Below are 18,435 nucleotides of genomic sequence, written 5' to 3' on the forward strand. Positions count from 1 at the left end.
GATTGTTGATTAGTTAAAAGGGATCAAAGGATTGGCTCGAGCGAGGACTGAAGGGCGGGAAAAATTCATCGAGCAAGCCTATTTATTTTATAGAGCATATGCACTGTCAACATACATGTCCAATAAATGAATGCATTTTAAGGTAAGAAATGAAAGGTTAACATATGTGGAAATGGTTGAGTAAAACTGTTTACACTATAGGATTGGTAAGAGGTGTATTTCAGAAAGTTTATTTGCAGCATGTTTTCAAGCACAATCCTCCAACTCCAGCCTTCTGCCACTTCTGTCCGGAACATTTCCCTCTGTAATTTGATAGTGGACCGTAATACTTGTAATAAACTCACTTTTTAGGGAAGCTCTCAAAGTTTTCGTGTAATTAGGCGCAGTAGGCTTGAGGTGCCACATCACAAAATATGGAATTTATGCGGAGGAAAATTAAGACTATTGTTTTTCTGAATGCACTTGTAACGGTTATCTGGTGTGCCTCTCCGCGTTGCGACCCTGGATACGAATTTATCGGTAAAGTACTCCGCTTGCTATGATAACACACATGGTGTGTTTTGTTCACAGGAGTGATGTGATGCTATTCCTGAAATATGTTTTATCTACAAGGCATTGGTTCAGAGGAATTTAATCTAAAACATAGACAAACTATTGTAGTCTATTTTAATTCACAAGCTGCTAACAGTAACAAAAGTAAAAGTAACCTCTTACAGCATGTGTCTTAAATGAGTGCGAAATAAAATGCTTAATTTCTTTAGAGAATGATAGAATTGTAGAGTTATATAGAAATATTGAGGTAGATATCCATCACTAGTGAGAGGTCATCTGATCCTAAGAATGAGAGTTCTTAGAAAATTAATACGATTTTACTGACAGACCAACCTGGTCTCAGAGCATTTCGTATTATATTTTACGTAAATCCGATACGTTCTCTTTAGTATGATATGTTAAGTTTCGTATGGTATGTATTAATTTGTGATTGTCCATCACCCATTTAGTATGATATGTTAGAAAGTACAATTCGTATTATATGTTACAAATTTGCAAATGTACAATATGTTACGAATTAGAAAAACGTATGCTATGTTACGAATTCTAGCTAGGTGGCTAGGTGACTAACGTTAGCTAGCTGGCTAACATTTAAAGGGTTAAGGTTAGCATCAGGGGAAGTGTTAGCTAAAATAGTTAAGGTTAGGGTTAGGAAAAGGGTTAGCTAAAAGGGTTAAGGTTGGGGTTAGGGTTACGGGACAGGTTAGCTAACATGCTAAGTAGTTACAAAGAGCTAGAAAGTAGTAAGTAGTTGAAAAGTTTCTAATGAGGTAAAATGTTAAAGTTATCCGTGATGAGATATGAACTTGCACCCTTGTTTTTGCCTAAAGTAACCATCTGTCTTACGTAACCATACCAATCGTAACATATTATACTAATTTGAGTGTCTTGGATTTATGTTTACTATATTACGTCTAGTCTATGAGACCAGGCTAGACAGGCAGACATTTGTGAGGAGAGATGGTAAAGCCAGATAGAGGGTTCATAAAAACAGACTAAAGTCGCCAATAACGGTGGTGATAAATGTTATTCTGCCATCTAGTGTTGAAGGTATGAAATAAACTAACAAAGGTTTGTCTTTTAGGTCGTTTTTGCAAAGAACCAGAACCGGAAAAACGTATGTATTTCTTTCATCAAGAAACCCTTCAAACTTATGTAAATGTAATGTGTGTACAGGGTTGACTGACAACATCTAGTAAGGTAATTATGGCTTTAGGCGGGCAGTAGGATATTCAATGGGATATTACGGCCTTAAGGCATCTCCGAGCTATCAAGTGTATTTTTGGATGATACATAGCTGTATGAAATATTCACATTTTAATCTCCAGACATAATAGAAATATTTGGACTTCATCCTTTTTGGTACTGCAGAGAGGTAGCTATATATGAGATAATAAAAACGTTTTAGACAAAGGGATGGATTCTTGCATGCATATACATATGACAGTTTAATATCAGGTTATGTATATTTTCCATGTCAAGGAAATGAGTGATGATTGCTTACTGAACATCTTAGCTATATTTCTTAAATAAATGAACTGAGAACAAATGTAAAGATACAAGAGGAAAACACCTGGCCAATACCCCTAAACATACTGATTTACAATGGAGAGAACAGGTGGGGCGAGTTGACACTACGCCCCACCTGAAAATAATTAATAACAAATCAATTGTTCTAAGAATATTTTGCCACTCACATTACAAAAGCATCCAAAGGTTCCATCGAAGTTAATGGCAAAGATTACATAATAGTATGAAACAATACATGGTATTATGAAGCGTTATGTTAATGATGTTATATTACAGCCTATTGATGTACTATGTGTATTTTATGCATGAATGATTCAACATGGTAAGCTATGAGTCTACATTCAGATCAGTCACCATATAGTACTGAATCTCTTCCATCTTTCTGAACCTGCTTCTTGGTTGCCTCTCTTCTCTACCCAGCCAAGTGCGTGGACATCATGATGAACTACTGCGACGACATGTCCTACACCCACACCATGTTCCCCAACATCCTGGGCCACAGGATCCGTGAGGAGGCCGAGCTGGGCCCCGAGTACCTCCTACTCAGTGTGGTACACAACCTGCTCAATGGAGAGTGCACCCCGGACATCCGCATGCTGGGCTGCTCAGTGCTGGTGCCACGCTGTGAGAAGGAGAAGGTGTGTAGCTAACAAAGGATAATGTAATAACACTGGATAATGTAATAACTTTCAATAATGTCATAACTTTCATTAAAGTAAGAACGTTTTATTTTATAATGTAAGGTGCTCAAGCCGTGCAGGAGTACCTGCGAGGCGGTGCGTAAGAACTGTCGCCACGCCTTCGAGGGCATCGAGATGGCCTGGCCCTACTTTTTGGACTGTGACCGCTTCTTTGTCAGCGACCAGGAGGGTTGTTACGACCCTCTGGAGGGCCTACGAGGTAACAACCACAGTTTAACTGGTGTCATATCATAAAAGTGACTATCAATCTATGATAGAGACTACAATAGGACACTAACTACTGTACAGTAGGATGTTGACTCAAATAGTATTTTCAGACATAAAACAATCACCTGAGCAAAATGTACGACTAGAGATAACCATGTGTGTCAATATTATTACAAGATTATATCAATGTAAAGAAAAATAGCACCCAAACCCCCTCTAATAACAAGCATCCTTGGAGGGCCAACTGTGAATGGCGTTGCTACGCAGATTTATGACAGTCGCCTGGTTGCCACATGAGCCCTTGTGGTAAGGTGACCAGATGTCCCCGATTTTCCCAATTTTAGTGGCCTGTCCCCAGTTCGAGTTGTCCCCGAAATTGTCCCTGATTAGCCCCTCAGAAAGAAAAAAGCAACTCTGAAGTTAGAGGGCTGATATTTCAATAATCAAACTCTGTATCCAATCAGATTTGCATGTAAAAATTATGTCTAACACAGTACCAAACTTGTTTGCTCTGCTTCTTTTATGAGAACGTTTGATTACTTCACAGGATTAAGAAAATTGTGGAAGGGTAATCAGTTCCTGTGTTATAATTAATACAAGTAGCCTATTAGAATGGAAAATAGCGAAAATGTGTAGTTAAATATAGTTCCATGCCATTGTTTATTATATTTTCGTGCAGCTGCCCCCGCGTAGGCTTTTGTGACCTAGAAAGGATCTATATTTGTATCAACTATACAAAGCCCTCAAAAAGAACCCATAAGCAAGATGTTAGAGATTTGACAACTGCAATAACATCATGTGTCAGCCATATGGGAACACATACAAATTATGTCTCTTTATGTCCACAGGCAACGCTGTTAACATATCTGCCATTAATATCTTGACTCGCACAAGATATACTGTGTGCTTTTTAACAAGTCTATGAATTCACGCGAAGTGATCAGTCTAACTTCAGTTCTGTACAGTTTGTTTCTCTCTGTGGCTGCAACCAACGCACACCCCAGCTGTGGAATTGCTCTCAATGAGTGTTCATGAGTATTCTCTTCCTTTGTACTCTCTCTATTTAACTCCACAGCTGCTCTTTCCCACCATAAACAGGTCCTACAGTAGCCTGTACTGACAAAATAACAGTTGAATGTTCATATAGCCATTTCCCAGAAACATATCATAGATATGAATTTACATATTATACATACAATATGATATGGTTATAGATATGCACACAGATGGTGGTACCACATTTTGCATAACAGTTTTTAGTGTAGTGTGAAATCTGTTTCCAAACGGATATTAGATTCTAACTGAAACACAAGCTGATGTCTGGCAACCCTACTAAGCTTTATAATTCTTTCCATGCTGATATTTATTTTGAACTGATATCTTTAGTCTTATGTCTCAACTTTGATTGGTTGCTTACCTTCCAGGTCTGGCACATTTGCCTAGATGAGCACATTTATATAGATGTGCAGACCTAGGCTAGAATGTAGACTTTCCACTTTCTCTAATTCATCAGTCTCCTGACATTTTACAGGGCTCTACTCGGCATGAGATGAAAGACTAAGGCCGTATTTAGTAAAATGGTATTCTGATATCCATCCAATTTATTTAAGTGAGGCGGTTTATTGAAGCATGGTTATGCTTTCAAATGTAAACTTTTCTATGACATTGAATCAAAAGTCACGCTTGCTAGTTAATACAAAAGTGTCTTAACTGGCTTGGAACACTATTGATCTTTATATCTTTGGCTACACTTTATAACAACTTTTACGAATAAGCCATTATTATAAAAATGTCACCATCTCTTCTTTCTCATAGTGACACAGGAAGAAGACCAGGCCAGTATAGATAATACCTCTGAGGAGCCTCATACTGTCATCCAGTTTAGCTATCAGTCTAACGCCCAGATGAACAGCATCCTGAAGAAGACTGCAGCGCGATGCCCTGAAATTGCCACAACTTACAGCATTGGCCGCAGTGTGGAGGGCAAAGACCTGCTAGTGATCGAGTTCTCAAACAACCCTGGAGTACATGAATTACGTGAGTACAAAGGGTCCTCAAATATACAGTACAGTGAGAGGGAGTCCTGGGTTCAGAGTTCAACCAGAGATAGTGTGTCTTTTCTGATTGTTGAACTTGACTGTAAGCTGCTGTCTTGGCCAGGTCTCCCTTGACAAACAGATAATTCATCTCAAGCGACTTTCTTGCTGAATAAATGTTATGTAAGTCCCTATCCTGTTGCCTCATATCAACAGTTGAACCGGAGATGAAGTACATAGGCAACATGCACGGGAACGAGGTGTTGGGTCGCCAGCTGTTGATCTATCTGACCCAGTACCTGTGTTCAGAGTACCTGCTGGGGAACCATCGCATCCAGAGCCTGATCAACACCACGCGCATCCACATCCTGCCCTCCATGAACCCTGACGGCTATGAGCTGGCTGCTGCTGAGGTCCAGGGCACCAACGACCCCGAGAATGAGGAGGTAGGTTGAATCAATGTTGTTGCTATGTTATTTGAACGTAATTCAAACATGATGGTGAATCAACATGGAAGACTTACTGGCATTGAAAGTATACACACATTCTACCAGGTTTTTACCAGAATTCAACGGCAGGTCGGAACGTTAAGTTTATTCAGCACCACAGGAGGTTGGTGGCACCTTAATTGGGGAGGCCAGGCTCGTGGTAATGGTTGGCGCAGAATCAGTGGAATGGTATCAAATACATCAGACACATGGTTTCCATTATTATGAGCTGTCCTCCCCTCAGCAGCCTCCTGTCTTCAACACTGAATTCACATTAGTCGACAACACCAATCAAATATCAATCGTATAATATTCACTGCTCGATACTTACAGTATACTATCCACTGTATGAAACTCTACAGGCTCAGAACTACTACAGCTGGACCCTGGGTCGAGGTAACGCCCAAAACATTGATCTGAACAGGAACTTCCCTGACCTGACCGCTGTTGCCTACGGCCGCCGCAGACACCGGCATTTCCGTAGCGACCACATCCCAATCCCAGACGCTTACTGGTTTGATAAGGTACCGTATGAATTCCTATCGATTTATATGCATGTTTGCATTGATTGTGTGGTGTTTATGCTACTGGATATAAATACATGTGTCAAATATCAAATGACAATTGCCTTACGTGTATTTTGGCATTAGGCCGGACAAAGTTTATTTACTGTTTAACTGATTTTTGTTCTAGAAAGTGAGGCAAAAAACAAAACAGAAAAACAAATGACTCCAAATTGATACCAAGTGAAAGGGTTTTTCTGTCACAAACATTTAAAGGAATGGACCAAGGCGCAGCGTGTGTTGAGTTCCACATCTTTATTTGTAGTGAAACTTCCAGAAAACAATAAACCAACAACGAAACGTGAAAGCAGTGGTGCAACATGCACAACACAAAAACAATATCCCACAAAGCAGGTGGGAACAGGGAACCCTTAAGTATGATCCCCAATTAGAGACAACGAACATCAGCTGCCTCTAATTGGGAACCATACTAAGAGCTCCAACATAGAAATGGAAAGACTAGAACACCCCCTAGTCACGCCCTGAAACTACAACACCATAGAGAACCAAGGGCTCTCTATGGTCAGGGCGTGACATTTTCATAAATAGTGGAGAAGGAATAAATTAGTACTTTACCACATTGTCCTACGCACCTGTGCAAGCTCTAGGCCTAATGTGGGTTTCAAGAGTTATATTATTCCAAGTGAAAACCTACGCTAGGAAATCCTTCCTGTATTATTTTGAAAAAGAATGCAGATGATGTTACAATGTTAATTGTTATAATCATGGGAAATTAAGCAATAGGCAGTATATCTTGTGACAGTTTCTTTATTCTGAACATATCACCGATAAACATCAATAGCAGTATTATTAACATATGATGTATAATAGGATACAATATAAACTGTGTGAAAAAATTATTGACTTAATGTATAATCAGTTCATTACTTAAATGTATAGCCTAACTCGACTTCAACAAAATATTAATACAAGACAAATATTAAAAGGCCTATCATAGACGAGACATTATAGGAGAAATAGACTACTGTATATAAAGAGGGCCAATCATTCAAGTTAGGTCTGTCAAATGAATGCATCACTGGAAAAAGTGCAATCCAATCCCTGTCATCTACAGGATAAAACTTTATTTAATGTTCAGTGGCTTGCGAAAGTTTTCACCCCCCTTGGCATTTTTCCTATTTTGTTGCCTTATAACGTGGAATTAAAATAGATTTTTGGGGGGTATGTATCATTTGATTTACACAACATGCCTACCACTTTGAAGATGCAAAATATTTTTGGGGGTGAAACAAACAAGAAATAAGACAAAAAAACAGAAAACTTGAGCGTGCATAACTATTCGCCCCACCAAAAGCAATACTTTGTAGAGCCACCTTTTGCAGCAATTACAGCTGCAAGTCTCTTGGGGTATGTCTCTATAAGCTTGGCACGTCTAGCCATTGGGATTTTTGCCCATTCTTCAACGCAAAACTGCTTCAGCTCCTTCAAGTTGGATGGGTTCCGCTTGTGTATAGCAATCTTTAAGTCATATCACAGCTTCTCAATTGGATTGAGGTCTGGGCTTTGACTAGGCCATTCCAAGACATTTACATGTTTCCCCTTAAACCCCTCGAGTGTTGCTTTAGCAGTATGCTTAGGGTCATTGTCCTGCTGGAAGGTGAACCCCCGTCCCAGTCTCAAATTTCTGGAAAACAAACAGGTTTCCCTCAAGAATTTCCCTGTATTTAGCGCCATCCATCATTCCTTCAGTTCTGACCAATTTCCCAGTCCCTGCCGATGAAAAACATCCCCACAGCATGATGCTGCCACCACCATGCTTCACTGTGGGGATGGTGTTCTCGGGGTGATGAGAGGTGTTGGGTTTGTGCCAGACATAGCATTTTCCTTGATGGCCAAAAAGCTACATTTTAGTCTCATCTGACCAGAGTACCTTCTTCTATATGTTTGGGGAGTCTCTCACGTGCCTTTTGGCGAACACCAAACATGTTTGCTTATTTTTTTCTGGACACTCTTCTGTAAAGCCCAGCTCTGTGGAGTGTACGGCTTAAAGTGGTCCTATGGACAGATACTCCAATCTCCGCTGTGGAGCTTTGCAGCTTCTTCAGGGTTATCTTTGGTCTCTTTGTTGCCTCACTGATTAATGACCTCCATGCCTGGTCCGTGAGTTTTTCTGGGCGGCCCTCTCTTGGCAGGTTTGTTGTGGTGCCATATTCTTTAAATTTTTAAATAATGGATTTAATGGTGCTCCGTGGGATGTTCAAAGTTTCAGATTTTTTTTATAACCCAACCCTGATCTGTACTTCTCTACAACTTTGTCCCTGACCTGTTTGGAGAGCTCCTTGCTCTTCATAGTGCCGCTTGCTTGGTGGTGCCCCTTGGTTAGTGGTGTTGCAGACTCTGGGGCCTTTCAGAACAGGTGTATATATACTGAGATCATGTGACAGATCATGTGACACTTAGATTGCGCACAGGTGGACTTTATTTAACTAATTATGTGACTTCTGAAGGTAATTGGTTGAACCAGATCTTATTTAGGGGCTTCATAGCAAAGGGGGTGAATACATATGCACGCACCACTTTTCCTTTTTTGATTTTTTTGAATTTTTTGAAACAAGTTATTTCATTTCACTTCACCGTTTTGGACTATATTGTGTATGTCCATTACATGAAATCCAAATAAAAATCAATTTAAATTACAGGTTGTAATGCAACAAAATAGGAAAAATGCCAAGGGGGGAATACTTTTGCAAGGCATAGAGTAGAATATTTATGTTTTTCTAATTCAAGATTGATTGACAAGAAAGAATTGTAATAAAATGAAATGTTAATGTATAATGAGTTCATTACCTGAATGTATCATATACTGTAGCCTATAGGCTAAACAAAATATGAATACAAATATGAATAGGCCTATCATAGACAAGGCCTTTAATTTGAAGAAAGAGGGACAATCATTCAAGTTAGGTCTGTCAAATGAATGTAGCTTTGAGAAAAGTTAATTTCAATCCGGCCATAGAGTATAGCCTATCTATCGTATAATCTACAGAATATTTGTTTGATTTAAAATGCGCAATTAGAAGCATCCTTCCATTACAGAGCAAGCTTTATTAAATTCGAGGTCAGTAGGCCTATACAGTCAATCACTCACCGCATCCTCCTTCAATTGCCTCATCCGGCTGCCAGGAAAAGCACCCACCTTGGAGATTGTCGACCACATCATTGTGGAGGTCCTTATCTGCGCGAAGTGTGTGCGTGCCACTGGCGATGCATTTTGCAGAATATGCTGTTCTCCGGGCGCATGATAACTTCAAACACATTCTGTCTACAGGCAGTAGGCTTCCGGTCAAATGTAAGTTATGAATCGCAAATCATCATACAGCCGACACACTTCGATGTCATCACTCATTTTGACTTCAATTTGGTTTTGCAAAATACTCTCAGCTTGCACTGGGGAATGCCCTGATCTCTGGCCAGTCGTTCGGTTCGATGATGACATTGTTGTTTTGGGTTATTAATTGCTTCTAAAAGGTCAGAAAATTATGCATTAACCATGAATTTAACTGATTGTTTGTTAATAACGAGACTCCCCACCACGTTTAACCTGGACACATAAATAGTGAGAATTTGCGGTGGCCTCAATTATGCTGGCATGCGAGAGAAATTAAACATATTCACATACATGTCCCGAGCATGTGTGTCACTGTCCAATTAGAGGCCTGAACATAACAATCGCGTGATCTGAGGGGTTTGGTCTTTGATTCTCACGTATCAGTTTGGGAAATCCTCAAGGTAGAGCGGACAGTGCATTACAGAATAAGAACAAAGTACCTCATAAATTGAGAAGGGTGCAATTGTGGCCTGCAATTTGGGGCATTCCTGCATCTGCAGGAACCCCTCTTTATACTTCAATTTGTCCATTTTTAAGCTAAGACAGGCGGGAGGCATTCATGCAGAAACCAATGGGATGCTCGATGGGGGGTGTTCATGAAGGAACCAATGGGATGCTTGATGGGTGGCATTCCTGCAGAATCAGGAATGCCCACATGCAGGAACGCCCTGAATAGCGGGCTGCAGTTGCACACTATTGCATTTTTAAAAGAAAAGTCAAGCAGGGCATCCGTTAAATAGTAAATCAAGTTTGTGTGTCCTTATTGATGTATCGTCAATATTTGATATCAAGATATGTAATTGAGCTTTGAGCTTCACCAATCATTTCCTGTTGTCATGCCATCATTATTTTGTTGTTGTGATATGACCAGCTGAAGATGGTGACATATGATTTATAAGCCGGTCTGTATGTGTTTTATATAAATCAGGTAGCTCCAGAGACATACGCAGTCATGAAGTGGATCAGGTCCATTCCCTTTGTGCTCTCAGCTAACTTCCACGGAGGGGAGCTGGTGGTGTCCTATCCCTACGACCTCTCCAAACACCCACTAGAGGAGAAGATGTTCTCCCCCACGCCAGACGAACAGGTATGTAGGACTGACAGCAACATGTACTCTTCACTCCAACATGAACAATACTCTCCAGAATGGACTGCACTCTATGACCTGAAGTGTGTCTATTGCAGAGAGCTGTCCAATTGATTGTTCATGCTCTGCATTTATGATGATTCATTACCACATTCTTGAGAAAAAAAGTTTCATTTACGAGATTTCCTTTGCGGTCACATGTGTAGGAAATGTATCTTAGCTGCTTACAAATCAAACTAACATTTCAAATCTATTTAACAGTAAACAGAACTAGCCGTTATCTTTTTTTATGAATGAGAAAGACATATGTTTTATTTTTTGCTGCAGATATTCAAGCAGATAGCGAGAACATATGCAGATGCCCATGCTACCATGTCAGGAAATAACTCTGAAAGGTGTGGGAACTTTGGCAGCATCGGCCAGGACGGCATCATTAATGGAGCAAAGTGGTACAGTTTCGCAGGTGGTGAGTTTAAAGTAACTGTCCAGTGTTTCCAGATTTCTAATAAATATGACCTATAAATATAGCTGCGAGCAGCAATGAACAGGGTTCACAGGATGACAGAAAGGAGACAATATCAGTTGGATAACAAAGCAAGCACTCCATCATGTAGGAACTATCTCCCTTTGTGTGCCATCAGTGAAAGTATTACCATGTTTATCTCTCAAAACCACAAGGATGACGCAAGTGAAGTTTAGTCTAGTGCTGTAGCTTGAAATACAGCAGGTATTCATTCTTAAAGTAATTACTTAATGTTTTGATTTTATATAAAATTCTAGGGTCAATTTCACTAATGTTAAGATTTGTTGAATATTTTCAGCTTATTTTCATGATATTTCACATTGTTCGTCTGCATAATTTATATCTAGCATTCATTTGCATAAGACAAAGTCCATTTGATCAATAGTTATTGGTGCCACTGGTGCCAATGACCTCTATAGTGCCACCACCTGGTCAGGTGCAGCCATCTAAGATTGCAGTGACTATAGCCACATAGCTTCTAAGGACATATACATAAGGTATACATACCAAATTTCATAGCTCCATGTCCATCATTTAAGTTCTTATAGCCCTGGTGTGATTTGGTGCCATCTAGTGGTTTAGCGTGGCCAACTTTGAATGCAGCAACTAATCATTCTCAAATTCATCAGAGGCTAATTCATTGAGTGTATCTGGAGTCAATCTGACTCATTAGGGATGTGCACCTCTCCTTACAAGCACGATTCATTACGCATCTAGATACATGTGCTCCGATACAATACAGGAACCATACTTTTAGTTTGAATCAATTCGGTGTGATTCAGTTTGATTAGTGGAACGAATCAATGTGATTCGGTTCGATACGATTCATGTGTGTCTAGGGACCTGAGCTAAGCCATAGGGCAGACTGAGCATCTACCACTATCAGATAAGGATGGGCTATTTATGTTTTTGTCCCCCTTACTTTTTTATCTGAAATCCACATCACTCACTGATTAATTTGTCATATAGCAGATTAAAATGTTTTGAGCTAGTAATATGTCAATATTTATCTTTTGAAATTAGCTATGACATACAGTACATGGCAAATTAATATAACACAGCTTTTGTTTTCACCCCGTCTCAAAAGGTAATGGTTTTGACCGTTTGGAGCTTTACTGAGGAGAGCTGTGCTTCTTTCGTTCCAACCAGTGCGGCTCTCAAAAAGTATTGCTGTCCTTGTTATGAAATGACAACTACCCTGTTCATGTAAAAATGACCAAATGCACTGACTGGTTAAAGCAGAGCTACCAAAAATATTTAAATCTCATATGCAGTTAAATCCATAAAAGTTCGATAGGCTGAAGGATAGGACGCATCAATTCAGTCACAGCAGATTATCTGTATTTTCAGAACAATGTTTCGTAGCGTTTTAATCGATTTTCTTACCGTTTGGATCGGTTTGGGCTCCCGTGGACCGATGCACTTGTATCTTAAACATTTGAACCGGGATTAAACATTTGAACCGGGGCCGATGCTTATCAGCGAATCGTTACATCCCTATTACTTATGATTCATGAGAAGTTTTTTGTTTGTTTGTATTTTTAGTATTGGGATAATATGCTAATGTCAAAAATTATGTGCTAATGTGCATCTATAGGTACAGTGTAGCCGTATTTGAATGCGGCAACAATTATTTTTCAAAACCATTAAAGACTGATGTAATGAGTGTAAATACAAAATCTGGAGAGAATCTGATGTATGGTTCATGAGGAAAAGATGATTGCAGATGATTTTGAGCGTAAGCGTTTCATATGCAAAGAATGAGTTGTCAATAATTTCCTTGTTTTTTGAGATATCAATACCAAATTCAGTGTCTTAGGGACATCCATGATAGCGAGTTTCAAGTTGAATAGGCCAAATGGACATGTTTAAATGGACAGGTAAAATCTGATTTTCTCAAGCTAAGTTAAGACATGTAAATAAAGGTTAAACAAAAAATAAAAAAATATGTACCATGGGCCTACATTCCAAATGTAGTGCCATTTGGACTAATGGTTCATGAGAAGATTTTTGAAAGTATTCTTTAGCATATTTTAGCGTATGTACTCATATGCATCTACTGGTATTGTGTGGACATCTTTGAATGCATCAACGTTATTTTCTCAAACTCTTTAGGGACTATTGTAATGAGTCCAAAAAACAAATTTGGAGTGAATATGACTTTTAGATTATTATTTGTATTTGTATTTTTTAATACTGAGCAAAAATATAAACACAACATGTAAAGTGTTGGTCCCATGTTTCATGAGCTGAAATAAAAGATCCCTGAAATGTTCCATAAGCACAAAATGTTTCAGCATGATAATGCACTGTCCCATGTTGCAAGGATCTGTACAGAATTCCTGAAATATGAAAATGTCCCAGTTCTTCCACAGCCATTGAAGAGTAGTGGGACAACATTCCACAGGCCACAATCAACTGCCTGATCAATTCTATATGAAGGAGATGTGTCGCACTGCATAAGACAAACAGTGGTCACACAAGATACTGACTGATATTCTGATACACACCCCTACTTTAAAAAAAGTATCTGTGACCAGATGCATATCTGTATTCCCAGTCATGTGAAATACATAGATAAGGGCCTGATTTATTTATTTAAATTGAATGATTTCCTTATATGAACTGTAACTCAGTAAAATCTTTGAAATTGTTGCATGTTGCGTTAATATTTTTGTTCAGTGTATTTTAAGCATGAGCATTACATAGTCAAAAAAGTTATTCATAGTTTCCTTATTCTTTAAGATATCAATGCCAAACTAACATGGCTCATCATGGTAATGTCTTTGATGACCCTAAAAAGTTTCAAGTTGATAAGCCATGAAGTGGATTTAAAAAGGATTTAAATGGATGCATAAAATCTGATTTCCTGATTTATCATTAACTCAGCCATCTCTTAACCAATGCCTTAGCTTTTCTCAAACTAAATTAAGAGATGTACCATGGGCCTACTACATAACACATGTGGTGTTATTTGGACTTATGGTTCATGAGAAGTTTTCCCAAGGTTTTCCAAAATCTATACTGATGGACCTTATGGGTCCGTGATACAAATGTGTTAATCATCAGGAAAGACGCCTACATACAATGTTTCAAGTATCTAGGTCAAATGGGGCGACAGATATGAGGGTTTAAGTGAGACTGCTAATAACAGCGCCACCTATAGGCCAATCAGTGCCATTATTTTTTACCAAGTTATTTATGGCCTCAAGTTTCTGTGTCAAATTAGAAAAAAGTTACCAATCTATGCTTGAGTTATTTGACCATATCAAGGGGGAAAAAATGTATAATGACAATAGGTTTCAAAGCTTCGCTAATTGGAATAGTTTTCCTTCCAAAAAAGCTCATCTCAGGAGCCTGACATCATCCTCTATGAGAAAATTGCAAATATATAAAATGGTTTTTTTTCTCCACTTTAAGCTTTGGCCACGAATAGCATATAGGAGTGTAAGATGAGTCAACAACATTATTTGGGTATGAGTTAACAGAATATTAACTTTTATAAGTTAGATTTTCAATGGACATTTACTTTAAAAACCTGGTCAAATCAGTCTATCAGACTGTTGAAGTGAATTCATAACATTAGATTAAAATAGCTGATGAAGGCTCAATGAAAACCTGCACTTACTTACTTAGCAAGTTGTATTATGAAGTATGAATGCCACCTGGTGGTATTTCTAGTTATTTTCTTTCTACAGTAATGGATTATTGCGATGATGAGTTTGTCATTTCTTTCACTGGTACATATTTCCTCTTGTAATGTGGCCAGGTATGCAGGACTTCAATTACCTCCACACTAACTGTTTGGAAGTGACGGTGGAGTTGGGCTGTGATAAATTCCCAGCTGAGGAGGAGTTATACAGAGGCTGGCAGGACAACAAAGAGGCTCTGCTCACATTCATGGAGTCGGTGAGAGACCTCAAACCCAGCAATTCATTCCAAAACATCCCCCAATCAACCCTTCTGTTTTCAATCACTCATTTTCACAAATCTGAGAGGACTTCTCCACTAACACTGCTTCTCAATGTTTCCCAGGTCCACCGTGGAATAAAGGGAATAGTAAAGGATGCGGATGGGAATGGAATCAAAGGCGCAAGGATATCTGTCCGAGGAATAAGGCATGACATCACAACAGGTAATATCTATAGTCAGCCTTACAGATTGCGATTGGTCATTTTTATTGTATGCTTTGGGAATCTAAGTGGTAGTTATTAGATGAATACATACAGTTGAAGTCAGAAGTTTACATACACTTAGGTAGGAGTCATTAAAACTTGTTTTTCAACCACTCCACACATTTCTTATTAACAAACTATAGTTTTTTTTGCATGACACAAGTAATTTTTCCAACAATTGTTTACAGACAGATTATTTCATTTATAATTCACTGTATCACAATTCCAGTGGGTCAGAAGTTTACATACACTAAGTTGACTGTGCCTTTAAACAGCTTGGAAAATTCCAGAAAATGATGTCATGGCTTTAGAAGCTTCTGATAGGCTAATTGACATCATTTGAGTCAATTGGAGGTGTACCTGTGGATGTATTTCACGGCCTGTCTTCAAACTCAGTGCCTCTTTGCTTGACATCATGGGAAAATCAAAAGAAATCAGCCAAGACCTCAGAAAAAAATTTGTAGACCTCCACAAGTCTGGTTCATCCTTGGGAGCAATTTCCAAACACCTGAAGGTACCACGTTCATCTGTACAAACAATAGTGCGCAAGTATAAACACCATGGGACCACGCAGCCGTCGTACCACTCAGGAAGGAGATGCGTTCTGTCTCCTAGAGATGAACGTACTTTGGTGCTAAAAGTGCAAATCAATCCCAGAACAACAGCAAAGGACCTTGTGAAGTTGCTGGAGGAAACAGGTACAAAAGTATCTATACCCACAGTAAAACGAGTCCTATATCGACATATCCTGAAAGGCCGCTCAGCAAGGAAGAAGCCACTGCTCCAAAACCGCCATAAAAAAGCCAGACTACGTTTGCAACTGCACATGGGGACAAAGATCGTACTTTTTGGAGAAATGGCCTCTGGTCTGATGAAACAAAAAAATAACTGTTTAGCTATAATGGCCATTCTTATGTTTGGAGGAAAAAGGGGGAGGCTTGCAAGCCAAAGAACACCATCCCAACCGTGAAGCACTGGGGAGGCAGCATCATGTGGTGGGGGTGCTTTGCTGCAGGAAGGACTGGTGCACTTCACAAACTAGATGGCATCATGAAGAAGGAAAATGGTGTGGATATATTGAAGCAACATCTCAAGACATCAGTCAGGAAGTTAAAGCTTGGTCGCAAATGGGTCTTCCAAATGGACAATGACCCCAAGCATACTTCCAAAGTTGTGGCAAAATGGCTTAAGGACAACAAAGTCAATGTATTGGAGTGGCCATCACAAAGCCCTGACCTCAATCCTATAGAAAATTTGTGGGCAGAACTGAAAAAGCCTACAAACCTGACTCAGTTACACCTGCTCTGTCAGGAGGAATGGGCCAAAATTCACCCAACTTATTGTTGGAAGTTTGTGGAAGGCATCCCGAAACGTTTGACCCAAGTTAAACAATTTAAAGGCAATGCAACCAAATAGTAATTGAGTGTATGTAAACTTCTGACCCACTGGGAATGTGATGAAAGAAATAAAAGCTGAAATAAATCATTCTCTCTACTATTATTCTGACATTTCACATTCTTAAAATAAAGTGGTGATCCTAACTGACCTAAGACAGGGAATTTTTACTAGGATTAAATGTCAGGAATTGTGAAAAACTGAGTTTAAATGTATATGGCTAAGGTGTACGTAAACTTCCGACTTCAACTGTAGCTTTGAGGATTTTAGTAGTAGTTTGAAGTAGTTTCATTTTCTATAATGCTAAAGCTCTAAGAGATCCCATTTTAATTGTTTAAAATAACAGTCATGTCCTGTTTGAGATGTCAGGCTGTGTGTAACCCATTGAGTCAAAAGATCCTCTCTCCCTTCCACCCTTTCTTTCTAGCTGAAAACGGAGACTACTGGCGCATGCTAACTGCTGGCATCCACATCCTGACTGCCTCTGCACCAGGCTACACCAGGGCCATGAAAAAGATCCACCTCCCGGCACGCATGCAGAAAGCAGGCCGGGTGGACTTTGTTCTGCAGAAGGCAGTGGTGGAGCCTGACATAGAGGAGGACTATAACATCCCTTCCATGGGAACCTATGAGCGCTTTGACCCCTACAACCAGTTTGAGCGCTATGCCATTAGGGAGCAGAACCAGAACAGAGAGGAGAGGCAGGAGAAACCGTGGTGGTGGAGCTACTTTAGCCGCGCCCACGGATCTGCTCCCACCTGGCTTCTCAGAATTGATTAGAGCTCCTCCACTCCAATAAAATAGAATATTCTATGGCTAATTCTATGGCTCCCGTGCCTCCTATAGCCCCCTTTCTCAACTCTGGTCCCTGAGTACCATCAAGGTTTGCAGATGTCTGTTACAACTCAATACTAGCAAACATAATTCAATTAATCAACGGCTTGATAATTAGTTGAATCATGTGTGCCTGTACAGGGCTTGAATAAAAAATGTGCAACCCTGGGGGTACTCGGGGACCAGAGTTGAGAACACTGCATTACAGGATCAAAGACAGGCTACTATTTGAGTTGAATATGATTTACATAATGTTATCATAAAAGTAACACATTTTAACGTTACCATTATTATCCGTTGCTTCAAAGTTGTCATAACTGAAGCAAAAGAGGAAATAGCTAGTTGGGTGGCCATCAAGTTGTTCATGATAGCAATATGTAAGCTTAATAAGGCATAGTTAATTTAAATTGTTTTCTCCTAAAGGTAGCCCCCATTCTCAAGCTTTTGCCCTGTTATACTGCTTCACTTTATGCCCATAATGCAACACCGGAAGGTTGAAAGGCTCAAACCATTTGTCTCTCCACCCTCACATATTTGTACGTGTTTACAATAAAAAATGATTAAATAACAATAACTATTGCTACTACTGGCTTATTGTATGTTAAATAAAAGAGAGACACATTGTTAACACATTCTCTTCAGTTAAATTTTACTTCCCTTTAAATCTTCCAAAATGAGGTAAGTTTAATTCTTATAACACTGTAAAGTATCTAATTCTTAGACAGTAACTGTCCCAGTTCCACTTTACAATAAGTGTCCCTAAAATGTGTTTACATGGTAGTAAATGGGTCCCGTCTCTTTAAAAGATGTAATGAAACTGATTGGCCATAAGAGGGCAGCCTAATTTCACTTGTTGTCGCCCATGTTACATATTCAACTGAACTGCCATCCCAAGCAAGACAACCATTCCAGCCAACCCCATACTGCACCCCCCCCTCTCTACCACACGACCACGTATAGCATCTGTTAAAGTAGAACCAGAGGCTGTGATATGT

At 39.4% G+C, this 18,435-nt stretch overlaps 1 protein-coding gene across 1 annotated transcript; it reads left to right on the plus strand.

The window, feature by feature from the left end:
* Positions 1 to 339: 339 nt before the first annotated feature.
* On the plus strand, positions 340 to 18,045 carry LOC120030349 (carboxypeptidase Z-like). Its single transcript, XM_038975725.1, has 12 exons — positions 340 to 519; positions 1,637 to 1,669; positions 2,503 to 2,720; positions 2,826 to 2,982; positions 4,806 to 5,027; positions 5,243 to 5,472; positions 5,877 to 6,038; positions 10,355 to 10,513; positions 10,841 to 10,979; positions 14,806 to 14,945; positions 15,072 to 15,171; positions 17,034 to 18,045. The coding sequence occupies exons 1-12, from the start codon at positions 414 to 416 to the stop codon at positions 17,384 to 17,386; spliced, it is 2,019 nt and encodes a 672-aa protein (XP_038831653.1). The 5' UTR covers positions 340 to 413; the 3' UTR covers positions 17,387 to 18,045.
* The last annotated feature ends 390 nt before the right edge of the window (positions 18,046 to 18,435 follow it).

Source organism: Salvelinus namaycush, chromosome 36, assembly GCF_016432855.1.
Source record: "Salvelinus namaycush isolate Seneca chromosome 36, SaNama_1.0, whole genome shotgun sequence".
NCBI classification, from domain to species: Eukaryota; Metazoa; Chordata; class Actinopteri; order Salmoniformes; family Salmonidae; genus Salvelinus; species Salvelinus namaycush.